Raw genomic sequence first — 18,253 nt, 5'->3', positions numbered from 1 at the left:
TTTACAATGAATGAAACCTGGTCCCTCCGCGTTACTAATAATGCACACGTTCACCTTTTCTCTATCATTACGCAGCATTATCATCAATCTGATCGATGCTACTCGCAAAAAGTACGCAATTCCAAGATTAATCGTCTCGATAATCATGTAAATATCGATTGTAGTTAGAAAAGTAGATTAAGTTATTATTAAGTTAAATAAAATTTTTTGATAGACGTAACATTCCATTTTACTAAAGCAGACTATAAATGATTGTTCCAGGATTCCAAATGGAATTAAGAAGACGGAGCGATATTTTGTAAATACCGTGTAATATGCCTAGAATGAAAAGAAACCAAGCTAATGTGTCCTGCTTTTTTCTGTTAGGCCCAATCAATCTTGGATCATTGATTGTCACTCGAATCGTCTCACTATGAATAGGATCGGCAAATTGTATCATACTTCCTGTAATATGCTCGCCGAGTATGCAACATGTGTTATTCCGATATAGCGTCCTTCTCGCGAGCATTGGCAAAAGTTAAATATTGTTTAAGTGAATATCTGTCTACTTTTTTTAATGTAAAAAGGGACAAATTGAGTCTGAATTAACTTCGATCAATGCTCGCGGGAACCGCGCGTAGACAAGGCGCTTTTCTCTGCCTTGAAGTCCGTAGCCGGACATAATTATGTAGCTTAGATGAAAGTTGTTCGGATGCGAATTGCGTTTAGAATGACACGAACATGCTGAATTTTCCTGGTGAGGATTAACTGTGATAGTATTGCGCCGTGTGCCGCGCTGAGCAGTTTTTCTTCGTTGATACGTCGAGTAAGCCTATTGTCAAAGATGCATTTTCTAAGTTCGATGAGAGATTTCCGTAATTATGTAGCGATATTTAGGTACGGCTTAGTTTCTACGTTGGGGAGAGAAAGATTGTATATCGGTAGTATATCGATAGTGAAGTCGGTTAAGAGCGCGTTATCGAATATGATGATATTGGTGATGAAGATATTGGTTCGTAATGGTTCTAAACGTATTCGCGTTAGATTATACACGTAGCTGACGATTGCACATACCAATGTCCGCGTTAAACGTTAAAGAAGCCGGTTAGGCGCAAGATTGAAAAAAATCGAAATAGAAATTCGCATCGGGCATATCCTCTTATTTGTAATATAATATATATATTGTTCTGTGAATGTACGGATATGTGGTTTCGGGATGATGCGAGGGAGAGAGAGAAAGAGAGAGAGAGAGAGAGAGAGAGAGAGAGTTTCAAGGCAATTCTTTCGTCGAAGTATTAAATATTAAATGCGATAAAGATATACGATAAAATATCACACACACAATATAAATATATATATATACATATATATATATAGGGAGAACAATGAAACGAATAGGTGGACTCATTAAATGTTCTTTATCTGTATACTGTTCGTGGATATCTTAATTAGATAGATAACGAAGTATGTTAAACGAGTTAAGGCCAGAACGCTGACGCAACACAATTACGAATATAACGTGAATCTGCGTGATTCAAGCACGGTACTATCGATGCAGTCAATATCCTGTTGCGGGCGTTCCGTTTTGGGATTTTATCGGTACATCCTCGATTCCCGTCAAATTATAAATGTCGTTGTAACCAGAAGATGAAACTTTATCGTTATATAGCGTATATATTATAACCGATAACCGATCGATTATTTAATCCGCGGTTGCTCGAATTTAGATCTGGACTGCGGCTGACGAGAGGAAAGGGGGAGGGCAAGGGGAAATTAGAATCCATGTAGCGACGATAGTGTACACAGCGTGCGCAGTGCTAGTCGACCGTTGTAAAAGATTGCAACGAGATCACGATTCTCACGAGCGATTGACCAAATTGTATGGTAGACGATTTTCAATTTTCTTAATAGAGCGATATTTTCGTTTGGATCTCGCACACATCACCGGATAGTGCTTATCGGTCGTGGATTATCGCGTGTATATGCTCTCGCCTTTAGTATTGTCTGCGTTTTCTTTCCCGTTCAGTTTTTCCTATTTATTCTTTTTAATGCTACGTCTCACATGAGAGAGAAGGCCGATTTTTCCAATGTCGACTTAATGCCATGTTTTTCGATTTTTTTTTCTAGATCGCGATATCTTTGCTAATATAAATAGCGAAGAAAGATCTAGTTAACTCTGATCAACGCTAGTCAACATTGGCGGAATCGGCCCCTCGAGAGACTGTAGCTAAAATTGTAGATACTGAGTTTTTATATGAATCATGATTTATTAATGTTTTCTATCGCTCTTAGCAGGTTTTTTAAGAGTATACGGTATTAACCATTTTCATTCTCTTCATCTCGATATCTTCAGTTCCGCCAGCGCGTACGTATATCGATGAGTATAAATAGATGTATACATATTGATAGGATAATTGAGTGGAAAGTTTTCCGAGTGGTTGAAGGGAACGAATATATTTCTGTAAAGTGGGTTTGTCTAAAGTGGAAAAAAAGTTAATAGCGTCACTCGGGCGGATGCAGATGTAGATGCGAGGCGGAGGAAGCGGCCAGATATATCCTCGGGCTTGATATCAACGAATCGCTTCCCTTCCTTCATCGATGTACATTTCCGTTTTTCGTTCGTTCGCTCTCTCGATTGATTTCACACTTCGCGTAGTCGGGACGTATTTTTGTATAATATAATATGAACGTATAGGATCTCTTCTCTGAGCGTAACCGGCCGCTGTGGGGACAGTTAGTTGTTAGTCTATGTAAAATCGGTAGCTACGAGTCGAGCTTCGACCGCAGAGATCGCGCGAGTTCTTCAAAGGCCGCCGGTAGATCTAGAACGATGACGCAAGTCGACGTGATTAATATTAATCTTAAAATCAATATTATTAAATAATATTAGAAGATAACATTATTGATAAATGTTATTAATATATTATTACTAATTATTATTTATTGAGTAAGAAGAATTTGCGTTTGCAATTTTGACACTATATGTCTAGAAGATTTCCATTTTCTAAAAGTAGTAGAATCGATACATGTCAAGAAAATATATGCATTCCGACTTCAATGCACGTTGGTTCTATAAGCAAATTTAATTTACTATTTTATATCTGAAAAATGCATGATTTTCCTCGCTCACCTCGTACGGTCATTCGCATATCAAATTAGAATCACATTCAAATATCTCTTTCGCGTTTAATTTCATACGATATTGCTCTCGATCATTCTCCTTTTTATTTTTATTTTTTTCTATTCAATCGACATTGCGCTTAAAGCTACCGGCGGCCGAGCCCAACAGGACAATATTACGTATATATTATTATCGTATTATAGGAAGGTGTGAGACGAGATAATCCAACTGTATTCTATCTCTTTCGCTGTAAACTAGGAAGATATTCTTGTCGCAACTTCTTACCGGCCCGTATAGTTTAGGTAAAGCCTCCCGGCCGCGTAAGGATACACACTGTATATTATTAATATTTATGGAAGGGATTATTTAGCGAAAGTAAGAAGGCCGACCGGACCGACCAGCTAGTATCCCGGGAACGAGAGATAGAGAAAGTGAAAAATCGACACCACATCGTATTTTTTTTCATTGCAATCTAATAGAGATGCCTTGTTGTTGCTCCAAGAACGGCTTGTCGCGCTTCTCGTTTTCTCCTTGGAGAAAGAGACCGAAAGAGAGAGAGGAGAGAGTTCAGAGTTACGGAGAAAGGGCTTTACTGTTATTTAGTTTTAACATAATTCCATTTATGCTCTTGCATGTTCATATATATATATATATATATATATATATATAAAGAGAGCGGAGGAGAGAGAGGGAGAGAGAAAGGTCATCAATCATGAAGCGATAGTGATTTTGATTCAGAACGCGAGAATTATTATTTCGAGACACACGCGTATGCGATGATTTGCAACATCGATCAAGTGTTTCGAAAATTATCTGTAAAGTCATATATACATTTATATTTATTTTATAAATACACAATTCGCGCACAATCTTCTGTAATGTAATATACAAGTTACCAAATTCGTTACATGCGTTGTTCTTTCTCCTTTCTTTCTCTCTCTCTCTCTCTCTCTCTCTCTCTCTCTCTCTCTCTCTCTCTCTCTCTTTCTCACTCTTTTTCCTTTTCATTGTACTTTTATTGTACTTTTTTGAGAAAATTATCAAGCTTTTAGAACATTTGATTGTAATTTTGAGTAATTGTAAGTAGAAAACTATTACCCGGATCTCTCTATTTACGCTGTAAATTGAGTGGCTGGCGTGTCGAAACGTAAAACGTTTGACAGAAACGAGACGAATGCGAACGTTCGTCGTCGAAGCGGAAAATCATTTACAATGTAACGATATCACGCGATATACGTGTGCGTATAGAGCGTGATATTATTATTGTCGGTCGTTACTCATAGCGCCGATTATTAGTAGCGGCGTTTGTACCGCCGTTAATATGATTTTGATAACAGGGCAGAACGATCTGGGATCGTGTGAGCGCGCAATGACGAACCGACAATGCCTTCTCGTTGTACAAATGTCGAGGGAGATGAAGGAATGAAAGGAAACCGTGAACCGCGATCGTGGTGTCAGAGTATCTCTTTGGCGGCGTGTAGCTTTATAAGATATGAACACAAATCAGCATAGTCCGCTGTAATAGGGAAAAAAAAATGAAACGAAAGAATATATGTAGAGATTCGTAGATAGTGCAAAGAAGATTATATATATATATATGGCATGTGTGCTGTATACACACACTGAAAATTTATGCAGTGCGTGTGTGCAGTATGCGAAGCGTAATCGAATGGCGGTTAAAGTCGCGATTTGGACGAGACTGAGACTAAATGTAATTGATAGTTTAATTAATCAGATAGTTTAATTAATATAAATTAACGATAAATTAGCGATTAATAGCATAATTCAAAATTTGTTATATTATTTACTTTTTGGAATAAATTATATACGTATACATTTCGTATAGTTTTCAGAATCATGAGACGTCTTTTCAACCACAGATTGAGAAAAGCAAATTAAGGAAAATCATGATTATTTCAATGACAATGTATCAGTCGCGAAATTGATCGATATCTTTTTTTTTTCATAAATTAATTCTCGAAGGAACGGAAAGAAGAGAATAAATAACGAAATCTTAGTTTTTAATCTTCAATTATAACAGAAAAGAAAATTTAATTAGATTCTGGGTTTAGAGAATAAAAATCTTTCAAATCTACTTGTTAAGTCTAGAGAAACATTCTAAATTCATATTTGTTTCAAATTCATAGTCTGAAATGGCATCCCATGATTCCGTAAAAATCGAGTACCAACAGAGACGCAATCACTGCGGCTTTGTTATTCGTTATAGTATTATCCCCAATGCACGCAATATTAATTTTTTGTGACATTATAATTGTCCTACAAGTGGACTAGAGAAAAAAAATGTTTCTGTGGCATTGTCCGCGGAGACGCATCGAGGCATTTGTCTCGCTATTGTCTCGCTATTGTCTCGTCCGAGTTGGACGACTGTAGTCGTCTGCTTTCACGTTCGACCATGCAAACGCGTGCTTGGCGATGATCAAGGGCAAGCGCGAAATATCATTATTCTGCGTTCAAACAATAACGAAAAAAAAAAAGGGACCGCTCTACTTTCTATAGTGTACCCGATCGACCGACGTTCAAGGTAGTTCGCGACGTTATTGGATTAGAGAGGTATATACGAAAAGAGAGACGGTTATGCTTCCGGGCGTTTTGGGGGGTTCAGGGTTCAGCTTGAATCGAGTCTTTTATTCCGCTTACTCATCCCTACGTGGCATGTTGTCGATGGGAACGGCGGATCGCGGATGGCAAATATCGCGGATAAATATCGACAAGACGACAAGTGCAGGCTCTCGCTTCGCGGAGCTTATTTATCGGGGAGAAAAACCGATCTAATCTCGGAAAATTCAGGTATCGATGCTGCATAATCGCCTGAGAATGATCTCCGTCTTTATTCGTGCTTAGGGAAACGCAATGAGAGTAATGCGTCACGTATTTCCACACGTTGCAGCATTGTAACTCTGTCCCAGATTACATCGGTTTTCAATATTCGCTACTTATGCTTGAAATCCGGTGTAATCGTTATACGCGCGCTCCGAGAGTTTTTAATTATTAAGGCCGCGCGTTCAGTTAAGTTTGGCATGTTTTTTTACTCGCGTGAAGCGCAACGTGAATAGCATAAATAAGGTTTTGCCGAGTGAACGGGACGTCTTGAGATTCTTGAGAATGGCGTGGCCGGTGGCGTGAGTTGAGACGCCGCCCGGCGCCGCGGAAAGAACACATTCCAGAAAGCGTTTTTTCTCCATTTCGCGGCAAGCACGGTTCGGTGCACGTTATACGTTAATTAATTTTGCGAATCAAATCTCTAGCATGCCATAATCTCGTTTCGTTCCGTTTCTTTTTTACACCCTTCCTCATCCACCCTCAAGTGCAAATAATGCAAACGATGTCGACGTGTTTAACGTTTGATGTCTGCGTATATAATTGTAATAATCGTTGCTGTAGATTCTCTCGAGAGAGGTAATATACTTATATTGAATTATTATTTACGATTATTATTTACGACATACTTTATATTATATTATCATTAATGCCAATTACACACTACAGATATGTTGTAATATTTACTATGTAGCACATCAATGGCGTTTAATAGAGAATATTTATTGAAATTATTTACCATAAAACGGAAGTTGTGCCTTAGTTATGTGTTAAGAGCCTGTTAACTGATCGAACTATCATGGTCCCATTATTACCCTGAAAATCTTTTGTATCGACGAAACGTAGATAAATTGTCTTGTCGTTAGGACTCTACATTTATTCCAATTAGGAAACGATCAAAGAGCGAATAAGTGCAGGATTATTTTAAGCATCTATCTATTTGCGAATTAATCTTACTTTTGCTCTCAAAGCACCATGTCATTCGTGTTAGTTAAACTGCTTAGAAGTATACGTTCGGTGGTACATGGTCCATCTGCAAAAATTACACATCGTAAATGAATATACATTATAAATTATAATTTATAATAATATTTTATAGGAAAATTTTCATTCACATATTAATTTACAAGCAAGGAAATTATAAAGAATCTCTGAGTCACCTAATTTTATGTATGTGTTCTGGAATAACACATTTTTAACTTTTTTTATTACAAACAACGGTTTGTAATAAAGTTAGAATGTTCGTTAAATGTTCGCCCGACTTCGAGTAACTAATATCAATCGTGTTCAGGCTTTATATGTTTTTAAAAGAATATTAAAAAAGAATTGGATTGCAAAATCTGACAATTATTTCCTCTAAATATGTTGTCTCTCTCGTCAGGTTTTAAAGAGAGAAAAAGAAAGAAAGAATAAAAATGGAGAAAGTAAAACAACTCTTTTTTTAGTGTTGCTTAAAATACAATAACGATTAAAAGATTCGCACTTGTTGCGAGATCTGTACAAGTTAATCCAGATTCACAAAATTAGGTGATTCGTGTTATATATTGTCAAGTATACTTAGCACATTTATATTTTTGCTTAGAACTTACCCAATCGATACCATTCATCCGTATTCCCTGCCTCCGCCCTAGCGGAGTTTAACGCATTGCGGATCGCGATCAGAATCACGTAACTCATACAAAGCGGTGGTTCACCGGTTGCTGCAAAGATGAAATGTTCACAATTAATCGAGCCTTTAATCCTTTCAAATTTGACATCTCTTAATATCTGCTAGACGGATTCTTTTGTATTTTTACTAAATTCCTTTCAATTTTTTCAACCGAATTTAAATTAAATTATAAACTAGAGAAATGTAAACTGTAAACCTATTCAATTTTTATAAATTTAAAAGTTCTTGCAAAAAGATTCGTAAATGTTTTTTAATTGTATGTAAACATATAAAACATTTAAATTTTATTTTTGATAGTAAGTATAGAAGAATAGAATGAAACGATTTATAAAGTTTCCGATCTCACCTTTTGAACCAAAGATACCGACTGTGTTGGCCGAATTCTTGAGTAAGGATACGCGGAAATCTTCAGGAATATCCTTCGCTCCTGGCGGTTTATAATTCTACGAGAAAAATAAAATACTTTAGATAATTTAATTTATGTATTCCTAGGACAATTTCGATGAATCGGGCCAGTTGCGTCTTGGCGATATTAGCTTTAACGAAATTCAATAAAAATAACGTATCTACCCAGGTTCTGTCATTCGTTAATACTCCTGTTTTAGGATCGTACACCAGATCCTCAGAAGTCCAGTATCCTATTCCCATCACGAAAGCTCCCTCCACCTGACCGACGTCGACCTTCGGATTCAAGCTTACACCAGCGTCTTCCATCAAATCGACTCTCCTGATAATATGCTGGCCGGTTAACACATCGATCTCCACTTCGGCAATAGTGACACCGTAAATGCCGTAAGGCTTGATTGTATCGTTCTGTGCGGCCGCCATCCTGCCAAGGTAAGTGTAATATATAATAATTAATGATTTGCGCGTATTGTCTGTTTTGTCTTATAAATATAAAATTTAAATTGATTTATTTATCCGATTTTTATCGAAATCCGAAAACACATAAATACGCTTAATTTTAATCATGGAAGGAGGAATGCGAACAGATTTTTTAAATTGCATTTTTCGCAATCTACCACTTATTACAAATAAAACATGAAGTGATAAAATGAAATATATAAATAAAACAACAGAATAAAATAACAGTTTTTTCAGAATAAAAATACAATATCTTTGGAAAGATGTCGAAATGCTTTACATAGTGCGGTCCATGAGTTTTGAAACAAAAATCATATAAAATAAAGAACAGAAAAATATTTTAAATATTTTTTTATTTAAAGTAGGCTCTTTCTATAATCGACATGCTGCTCTGTTCTCGTTTTCAATCCTTGCATCCTTTTGTAATCGTCTGCAGTTGATTCGACTTTATTTTATATGATTTTTGTCTCGAAACTTATGGACCGCATTGTGTATGACGGTTTGCGTGACATAATAATATATTAGCGATATGTCAAATATGACTTAATGATATTTACATATAACGTGCGCATAAATCAACGTCCTTTTGGTACGCCGTGAAGACGAGATCCTTCCAGCTCGGATTATTCATTTCTTTTCTTATCGGCTCGAGTCTCTTCAGAATCTCTTCGCAAGCTTGGATCGTTGCCTAGAATAAATATTGCGATATTTGAATAATGCAATAGTCATTATAAATTTGACGTTGTATATATATCACGTCGTTTTCCATAATGTCAGGGACGAATTGAATTGAATTCTTACATATCCGCAGGTCTCCGTAGTAATGTTCCCTCCTGTAGTCGAGTTGTTGGGTGTTGCTAAATTATTAGCTTGTTTAATGGAGATTAATTCGAGATCGATCCCCAGTGTGTGAGCTGCTATTTGAGCGATCTAGTACAAGAACTGTTTTTAAATAGCTAGAAATATGAAGCGACTTATTTATGTTAAATTGAATTCCTTCCAGTCTACATGAATCTGTCAAATAATTAATCTATTTTCAAAACAGAATACATATTCAGAATAGAAAGGGACATACAAAAATCTGGAAATCTCAATTTTCCTTTGTCTATTAGTTTATCGATTGGATGAAGAGAATGAAAGAACTTGCTTGGATAAGTAATTGCATTTTCGTACCTTGGTATTTATACCTTGTCCGACTTCGATTCCGCCATGCGTCACGCAAACCGAACCGTCGCGAGCGCAGACCGACACCATCGCGTGGAATTGCCCTATATATAACATCGGATACCTCATCACCACCATAGCGATTCCCTTTTTCTTCCAACGATTCTCGTTGTTGAATGTCCCAACGGCCCTCTTCCGTTTCTCGTAATCGGCCGATTTCGACAAATCCTTTACCATGGTTTCTAATGCGGCCTTATCCATATCGTTCATATTCGACAATCTGACCTGTACCGGATCCTTTTTCGTCACTCTCGCAATGTGCTCCATTATATTTTCAATCATGGCCACTGCTTCCGTGGCTGATGGTCCTCGACAGAACGTGTTTGACGGTATATCGGTTCGCACCTCGAATCCGTTGAATGTCCAACTATCGGTCGCATAACAGCTACTAATAATCAAAAATCAAAATCGACTGCGAGTTAAATTAATTAATTAAATAATTAATTAAAAATCAAAGTTTAATCGCGACAGAGTATCTCTAAATTTAATTAAAGCAATTCTAGGACATTATTTTACATCGTTTAATTAATGTTATTTTATTTGAATTAATATTATCATAATATTTTTTTCTTTTGTTGAATTTGGTGCAAAATTCGGATGAAAATTTAATAAATAGTATATCTAACTTATTTCAATATCTTTCTGTACTTGAAACATTTTCCATTTAATTTTAAAATATTGGGCAAAATTCAGTAGATAAATATAAATATTACATATTATCGTCATAAATTGTTTATATTTTGTTTGTACTATTATGCTGTATTGTCGATACCCTTGCATGTAGGAAACCACCGTGGCAGCTTGTGGTTCGTTGAAACTGGAACCGCAATTGCCCCAATGTTTCGAGTTAAGATACTGGATAACTCCGTCATCGTCCACTCCGATCTCATATTCTTGACGCGTGGAGTATCTCTTGCCAATCGATTGCATATTGCTCTCTATCATCATGATGAATCGCGCTGGACGATTCAGTTTGTGACATACCAGTGCGCAAGCACACGAGATTTGCGTGTTGCGCGAGATTTTCGATCCGTATGCACCGCCAAGTCGTCTTATGTACACATTGATACTAAAAAAATTAAATTTATGCGATTATAGTGCTAATTTAATTTTTAAGATGTAGGACGGTATAACTCGTATAAATTACGTTATTACCATTGGACTGTCATATAATTATACTTGATATAGTTAAGAGATTAATGAGTTACCTATTATTCTTAACATTGAGACAATTCGCGATCGATATTTGAGTGATGTCCAACCATTGCGATGATGGATAGACGTCCATACCGTCCTCCACAGGAACGCATACGCAGGATTGAGTCTCCATGGTATAGTGATATTGGCTGCCGCATTGAAAGACGCCCTTTATCACTTGTTTAGTATTTCCTCCTGTAAATATATATAATAGTGGGAAACGATCCCCATACTTTAATATATTATTTCTTCTTATATCTTATAAATAATAACAGTCACTTGTACAATTTCGTAAGTTTGCTTATCTCATTTTTCTTCTCCAATTGCTTCTGTCTTCTTCCTGATAATTGTAATCGAAAAGATAACTTAAATCAAATTTCGTTCTTTATCAATTTCTACCTTTCTTTTTCGCTGGAATGTTGACACTCTGCATAATTCTAGCGTCGTCTTGCGTGGCAAGTGCATCCTCGATACTTATTACTGGCTTCGTTTGAGATCCGCTATATTTAATTTCCACCAATTTTGCGGCCTCGTTCGCCAAATTATGTGTTTTCGCGACGATCACGCCTACTGGCTGACCAGTATACAGAATATCCTCTTCGGCGAAAAGCAACTCGTCTTCCTGCAAGAACGTCAACTTGCTGGCGGCCGAAATGAACAGATTCTTTCCCGGTATGTCCTTGGCGCTGAAGAACGCCACTACACCCTCCATGCTAAGCGCTTTGCTCGCATCTATACTGTCAATTTTGCCGCTACCGCATTTCGTGACCACGAAAGAGCAAAACACCTCCCTAGGATATGGAGGCAGATCATTGCAATATTGAGCCTCGCCCGATGTCTGTTTTATAGCATCTAATTTCGTTCTGGGCTCATTTATCGGCCACAATGTCGCATTCGTGTCGTAGTCTTGCGTACCTAGAATGTCCATGTTTTTTTCGTGCGCAATTAGAATAATCAATTAAAATATTTTACGAGTTTTTCAAAGTAGGTTACTCTACTTTCAACGAATCTATAGCTTTCTATTTCTTTACTATCAAGATTATTTTACAAAATTAACAGCGAGATTTTTGTTTAAATATTTCAAGACTTTAAGGCTCGCTCGAGCCTAAACGACATTAATATAAGTCGAACTTTTCAGTCGTGTTACACGTAGGAGATTAAAATAAAGAAAATAAATTATTATCTTCAAACACGTAAGATACTTAAAGGATAAACATATATATTTTCAAAAATATGCCGGTGTATGTACGTGTACTTAATATGTACCTGAAGAGAGACCTCGCTGTAACACGAAACCACCGCTACAAAATCTGGGATTTACAATCTCTGGTTTGATGCTCAACACAAACTTATAAAATAATCCTTCGGCAATAGTTGTACGAAATTCCGGCGAATAGGACGGCAGCACATGGTCCGGATGCAGTTCATCATGCAACGTCTTCAAAGCGGACTTTAGCACCTGATTGTTTAGGATCGATTTACCTATCAACATTAGCTCCGTGTTCGTCGCGTGCAAGAAATGCTTATTGATGCCTCCATAGATAATGTTGGGCCTCTCCAGCACCTTCTCACGAAATATTGTACATATATTTAACAAATTGTCCCAATAATATAATAATATATACAAATCTAAACAAATTTCCTTACGATGCCTCCAGCGCCGAACTTGAAGAGAAAACCAGCATTGACGTGAGCGTGAGCGTTCTGAGCTGTAGGCATTATCTTGTAGGATCTGTATTCGTACTCGTCGGATAGCGGTGGCAAGACCACGCTATAGATGATCTTGTGGAACATGTCGAGTTTCAGAAACTCCAACAATGTCACACTCTGCTTGCGAGCGGGTGATTCGAGGACATGTACTTGAGTACCGACAGTCTCTAATATCAAAAACACATCGGAGGGAAATTCATTGTGCGCGTGCTTGATCATCAAGTTGCCGGCGATGCTGCCGATGTTTCGCACCGGCACATTTGCGATCAGGTCTACGTGCTGAGCCAGTTGACGTAAATATTTAAATCTGTCTTCGAATGAGTACTTCTGGAAGGTCTCTATCACCATGGTAAGAGTTGTATTTCCGCCTAGGACTAAGTACTGATTGGTTTTCTGAATATCACGCAAGTCTGGGATATCGTTTATATCGATGTAGAGATCTTTTTTGTTTGTGCGATAAACACCTGAAAAATAAGATTTTTATTGTTAGAGTTGTGCTTCCTAAAGTATTAAAAAGAAGGTATTTATATTTATCTAAACTTTTGAAAAATGGTAGAATTTAGCATCAATAGTGCTTTGTAATGTACGTATAATTGCTAAAAATAACATTGAAATATTTGGAACAATTGTATTATTAAGTCTACCCAAATAGATAAAGAATGATTACTATGAAGACTTTGTATAAACTTGTTGTATCAGTTAGTGCCTATATATATCGTCTAAATGGAAGATTATGGAAAATTACCGTGTGCAGTGTTTCCCCCATTTAAAATATAAGTAGCATTCGGTTTCTGTCGAAATATTGCGAATAGATCACGGATCGAGTAAACTTTGAAAAATTCCGAGTCTGCTAACTTTATATCCAACGTTGTGTCTTCATGGGAAAGTTGCTCATCGCAGCAAGTATCGATACATGGAATTCCATACTTCGGACAGGCTTTGATCTTGTACAACTCCTGCGAAATATATTTTATTATAGGGGAGACCGGGGCTAAACCGCCAGTTTTTTTCGGTGCCGATTTTTAACAAGAAAATAAATAATTTTAGTTAAATGTGGTATACCACTGTAAAGAGTGAACCTTTAGCTACAAAATTTATATAGGAAATTTTTATCTATGTTGCTTTGTTTAACCGGTATAGAGCAAAAACGACAACGGTGGAAAAATTGAAATCTCAAAAATGCCGGGGTTGAACCGCCACTCCCCCGGAATAAATCAGTTTCAGGTTTGATTGCCCATGAAATATTAAATATCTACACTGGATTCGTGTTTAGCATGCATTACTCTTTATAATCAGCATGCATTTATAATCACGTACCTCGAGATTTGGAGAGCAAATATTATTGCAGATATTACAAAATTTCCACGTGCAGAAAATTTCACTTTTTACCACGAAAACACGTTTGCCTCCGTAAAAATCATAACACGGCAAGTAACCTGCCGAAACTCCGTTGGGGGGGGGGGGGGTCACATGGGTACCATAAGCAGCGTTTACAATGTTAATAGCGAGTTCGTACAATATACAGGTTCCGAGATATTTGATTTGGCGGTTCAACCCCGTTGGCGGTTTAGCCCCGGTCTCCCCTACTTACAACAGAATGTAAATAATAAAAAAGAAAAGAATTTTTATATATAGAGTATCAATTGAATAGTAATAATTATTACAGCAGCGAAATAAAATTCTTTCTCTGGGAATGTAAGTATAAGTTCTAAGATGAAAAGTCACGGTATAATAAAATTTTTGCAATAAAGTTAAAATTTGTCGCACGATCACCTCAATGTCGCGAATATTCTTCACCATTGACGCAGGTGCATCGGTGGCAAAACTTTTGAACGCGTCTAAAATCGGTCGATACCCAGTACATCGACAAATGTTGCCACCGAACGAGTTTTCGATTTGCTGCATAGACAACTTTTTGTCATGAATGAGACTGCAAGTTATAAATAACATATGCATTAACACAATTTTATACCCGCTTTTGAGTTCGAACGTGACTCTCTTTATAATATCTTTACTTCAGTCAAATATCATAGTCACACGTTGTGTGTAATTCTATATTATAATGCCAAGAATTCCAAGAAGATTTTAATTTGTTGAGAGAAGATTAAATACGTTCCAAATTTTACATTATTTCTTCATGAATTAATTGCTTTGTCGAAAAAAATGCATACCTATATAAATTCATCACCATGCCGGGGGAGCAATATCCGCATTGCGAGCCGTTTTTGTTAGCAAGCGTAACTTGAATCGTATGATAACCGTCTCGCCTGTTACCTAAACTCTCGATCGTGCAAATGGCCCATCTGGAGCATTATTTGAAACACAGATATATCAAACATTAATTAAAGTATTAGCATGAACTCGATAAATTCGGAAGGATTTTAAAAGACGAGATAGAATATAAAAGAGTTTAACGCATTGAAGTGCAATTTCTGATGTCAAAGATGATAGTTCCTTAACGCCATAACCCGAATACTTCTTGCTCTCTTAAAAATGAAATTTAACTATTTACTATGCAATTTTTCTGTTAATACTCGCATACCCGTCGCAGATCAGTATCGGTACAAGGCAGGAATTCACGGCCATTGTCTTGCCCTTGATTTCCACAGCCACAATACAGACGCCGCAGCCACCCTCGTGGCACATCGCCTTTGTGCCACGCAGTTTCGCATAATCGCGGATGTAAACGTTGAGTGACGTGCCACTCGGTATGCATCCTGATACTAGAATTTTACAATCATAAAAAGTTGACATAGAAGTTATAACTCTCTCCATATAACATTCGTATCGTTATCTTTTATTTCTAGAACTCGCCATTATAATTATAGTTTTTAGTCAAATATCATAATTTCTGTCATAATATAAATTCCTTATGACTGAATGTGATGGTTTTTGTTGTGGTTGATAAATTCTAATAGTTTCTAAGATTATAATTAGATTTTTATATAAAATGTTTGACTTCTGGAATTTTTGTTTTATCGTAATCTAATAAATTATTTCGCTTTTGTATTTTGTATTATGAAAAATTTCTCATTTTTTAATTATAATTCAATTGATAAATTGTATATGAAGAGTACTTACCGGTATGCGGTACTCCATTGATCGTAAAGTTAACACAGTTTTGTCTATATTTGGAACTAAATACAACTTACAATTAGATTGGGTATCTTTTTGACATTATCGACTGAAGAAGGACAGATAAATTTCCTAAGAATTTTTTCCATCCAGTTTTATACTGGATGATATAATACAAACAAATAGGTAAGAAATGTACTTTAGGATTTTTGTGTTGAAATAAATCAAAGTTAGAGGAATCTAAATTTATAATGAAATTTTACTCTGGTCACTTATCGTAACTACGTTGTCATAGTTTCCGCACATCATAAATTCTTAAAAAATAAACTTACACTATTTCTGTTTGCATTTTCACTGGGCAATCGTGTCGATGCGATGTAGTAGGATTACGACTCACTATTTCCGTTCAAAGAGTGCTACTCGTTCTTATAGGGTATATATGTTAGAGACGCGAAGTAACTACTATCTGTTGACGCTGTTGACGCCTGTAACCTTGTCACATAGTCAGTCTCGAGTGAGTCGCCACACGAGATACATACTGTTCGAGCGTCGCAAGTTTTGTAATCTGATTGGAATAAACTGTTTAGTTGCATACGTAAACCCACTGCGTCAGTTATATTTCCCTATCAATATACATAACATATACTTTAATATAATAAGGAGACAACCCAGGTAGCACATACACGTTTCAGAAATGTTTTATAAGCGTTTTTCCGAAACGTTTTATAACCGATTTCTAAAAACGTTTCTCGTGAGTAAAAATGTCCATTCGAAAAACGTTCGATGGAACGTTTCTTTTCCGATAAAATAACGTTTAAAAAACTATTATAGAAACGTTTTGTTTTAATGATAAAGACATTTTAGATAAAGACATTTAAAATTCCTATTTTTCACGTCTTTTGTATGTGTTTATGACGTCTTTGAGACATGCGTGAGAATATTCTAGAAGCTTTATGCATATACCATCTATGACATTCTTTTTCGAAGAAATTCCTGAACTGGTGCACATTCGTGCAATAAGTTAAAGTGAAACAAAATATACTTGTCTCACTCTAACTTAATTGCATTACTGATGTTCACCAGTTCAGGAAGTTCTTCAAAACGGAACACACGTATAAATGTTCTTTCAATGGCCACGTTCAGCAGAACATTTATTTTGCAACTGTTGAAAGTTTTCTAAGCTCAGATTTTTCCGATGACAAATAGATTAAGACCGGTAGGACAAAATTAATTTAAATAAATAAGTGGATATATGTGCATGTTATTTTGTGCAATATAAATTTAAATGTTTCAAAAAAGGCTATTAAAGCTATTATATATATATATAATTTTGAAAGAAAAAATTTAACAAATCTAGGTATTTTTGTTAACTGTAGAAACGTAAAAAATACGTTTCTTAAATCATGGTTTCAAAAACATTTTTGTTCAAACGTTTCTTAATGGTTCTTTATGGTTGTGAAACTATGTATACGTTCAAAAAACGTATATGAAACTAATATATGTGCTACCTGGGATATTTATATTTATGCTAAAAATTATAAAATTGAGAAGACATATATATATATATATATAAAGTATATATATAAAGTTATACATATAATTCTCTTCAAATTATTTTGAACATTAAGTAAAATCCTTTGCATGTTAATAATAATAGTGTTTTGTGTGTGCGAAAACGAGACATTGAAGTTTATTCTAAATAAATGAACAAAATTATAACTTAACTATAACTTCAATTAGAAACCAATACGAGCTTAAGGCGCGGGTATATGTAATAAAATAACAGTACTTTCTTTAAATGGTTTATTTTTCAATTGATCTCACCGTGTATACGATGGACTCCCTCCAAACAGGTTTCGAGTTTTACTAAAGTCCTTCTCCGTTGATAGTGCTTGGTGAACTGAGCGAGCGGAGTTCATTCGCTCGTTCAGAGTTTTCGTAATGTTTCCTTTCTCCTTCTCCTTTTTTCATTCATTTTTGAATAGTGTTACGTCTACGGCTGAGTTCGGGGAGCGCGCTATTAGCGCTATTGCATCGTTCTATCTTTATCGCTCATCAGGTGTAAAACAAGGATAGAATAAGCAAATAGAGCTAATAGCGCGCTCCCCGAATCCAGCCAACATCTCTATTACTAGATGTTTTCTTTTTGAACATTTTCCATGTATCTCTATTGTAAGTATACTTTTATTATGAACAAGTAAATAAAAAAAAGTATACGTTAAAGAATACTTTATAAGAATACTTCTAATATACTTTCTTTGAGAGATAATTATTTTCAAATTTACTAATATATATGTATATATATATGTGTATCAAGTATTATAAGTATTACTAGCTAGTTACCCGGGCTTCGCCCCGGAGGACATGTGTAATAAAACACGCAAATAGTCTCTCTCTCTCTCTCTCTCTCTCTCTCTCTCTCTCTCTCTCTCTCTCTCTCTCTCTCTCTCTCTCTCTCTCTCTCTAAAATGCTATAAGTTCAATTCCGTCGTATACAATTCTTTGAGATTCACTCAATTATTTCCTAAAAAATTGGAAAAATTTCGTAACCAATTTCCAAAAAAATCGGCAACGAA

At 36.0% G+C, this 18,253-nt stretch overlaps 2 protein-coding genes across 24 annotated transcripts in view; one reads left to right on the top strand and one right to left on the bottom strand.

Annotated features, from left to right (window-relative positions):
- Lap (phosphatidylinositol-binding clathrin assembly protein lap) overlaps positions 1–8,181 on the top strand; it is a 35,468-nt gene extending 27,287 nt beyond the window's left edge. For all 21 annotated transcript variants that reach the window (XM_071713391.1, XM_071713395.1, XM_071713402.1 and 18 more), the window contains one exon: positions 262–8,181. Coding sequence is in view for 2 of the 21 variants with exons in the window: in XM_071713406.1 (XP_071569507.1) it covers positions 262–279 (18 nt within the window). In the remaining 19 variants the exon portion in view is untranslated. The remainder of the gene's footprint in view (positions 1–261) is intronic.
- On the bottom strand, positions 6,641–17,692 carry LOC139776609 (xanthine dehydrogenase/oxidase-like). Of its 3 annotated transcripts, none has more exons than XM_071713388.1 (19): positions 17,502–17,692; positions 16,010–16,300; positions 15,684–15,739; positions 15,145–15,325; positions 14,774–14,905; positions 14,376–14,532; positions 13,348–13,558; positions 12,540–13,066; positions 12,159–12,456; positions 11,292–11,807; positions 10,904–11,087; positions 10,468–10,764; positions 9,645–10,083; positions 9,273–9,401; positions 9,029–9,159; positions 8,178–8,436; positions 7,954–8,050; positions 7,528–7,638; positions 6,641–6,971 (listed from the first exon to the last, which is right to left on the bottom strand). In XM_071713388.1, the coding sequence occupies exons 2-19, from the start codon at positions 16,024–16,026 to the stop codon at positions 6,904–6,906; spliced, it is 3,810 nt and encodes a 1,269-aa protein (XP_071569489.1). In that variant the 5' UTR covers positions 16,027–16,300; positions 17,502–17,692; the 3' UTR covers positions 6,641–6,903. The 3 variants fall into 3 exon arrangements, with proteins under 3 accessions (XP_071569489.1, XP_071569490.1, XP_071569488.1); XM_071713389.1 differs by having other exon boundaries at positions 16,010–16,242; XM_071713387.1 differs by lacking the exon at positions 17,502–17,692 and having other exon boundaries at positions 16,010–16,918.
- Between the last annotated feature and the right edge of the window lie 561 nt (positions 17,693–18,253).

The sequence above is a fragment of the Temnothorax nylanderi genome, unplaced genomic scaffold, assembly GCF_030848795.1.
Source record: "Temnothorax nylanderi isolate EJ_2023f unplaced genomic scaffold, tnyl_v1.0 TNYL_tig0124_pilon, whole genome shotgun sequence".
In the NCBI taxonomy this organism is placed as follows: domain Eukaryota; kingdom Metazoa; phylum Arthropoda; class Insecta; order Hymenoptera; family Formicidae; genus Temnothorax; species Temnothorax nylanderi.
This window is presented reverse-complemented; position numbering and strand designations above follow the sequence as displayed.

Bases quoted from the DNA above. Each gene is read 5' to 3' on its own strand.
- LOC139776609 (XM_071713388.1), bottom strand. The intron at 13,559-14,375 runs GTGATCGTGCGA...TATATTTCGCAG, and splicing joins AGAATATTCGCGACATTGAG to GAGTTGTACAAGATCAAAGC. The intron at 6,972-7,527 runs GTAAGTTCTAAG...TAATTTTTGCAG, and splicing joins GGATGAATGGTATCGATTGG to ATGGACCATGTACCACCGAA.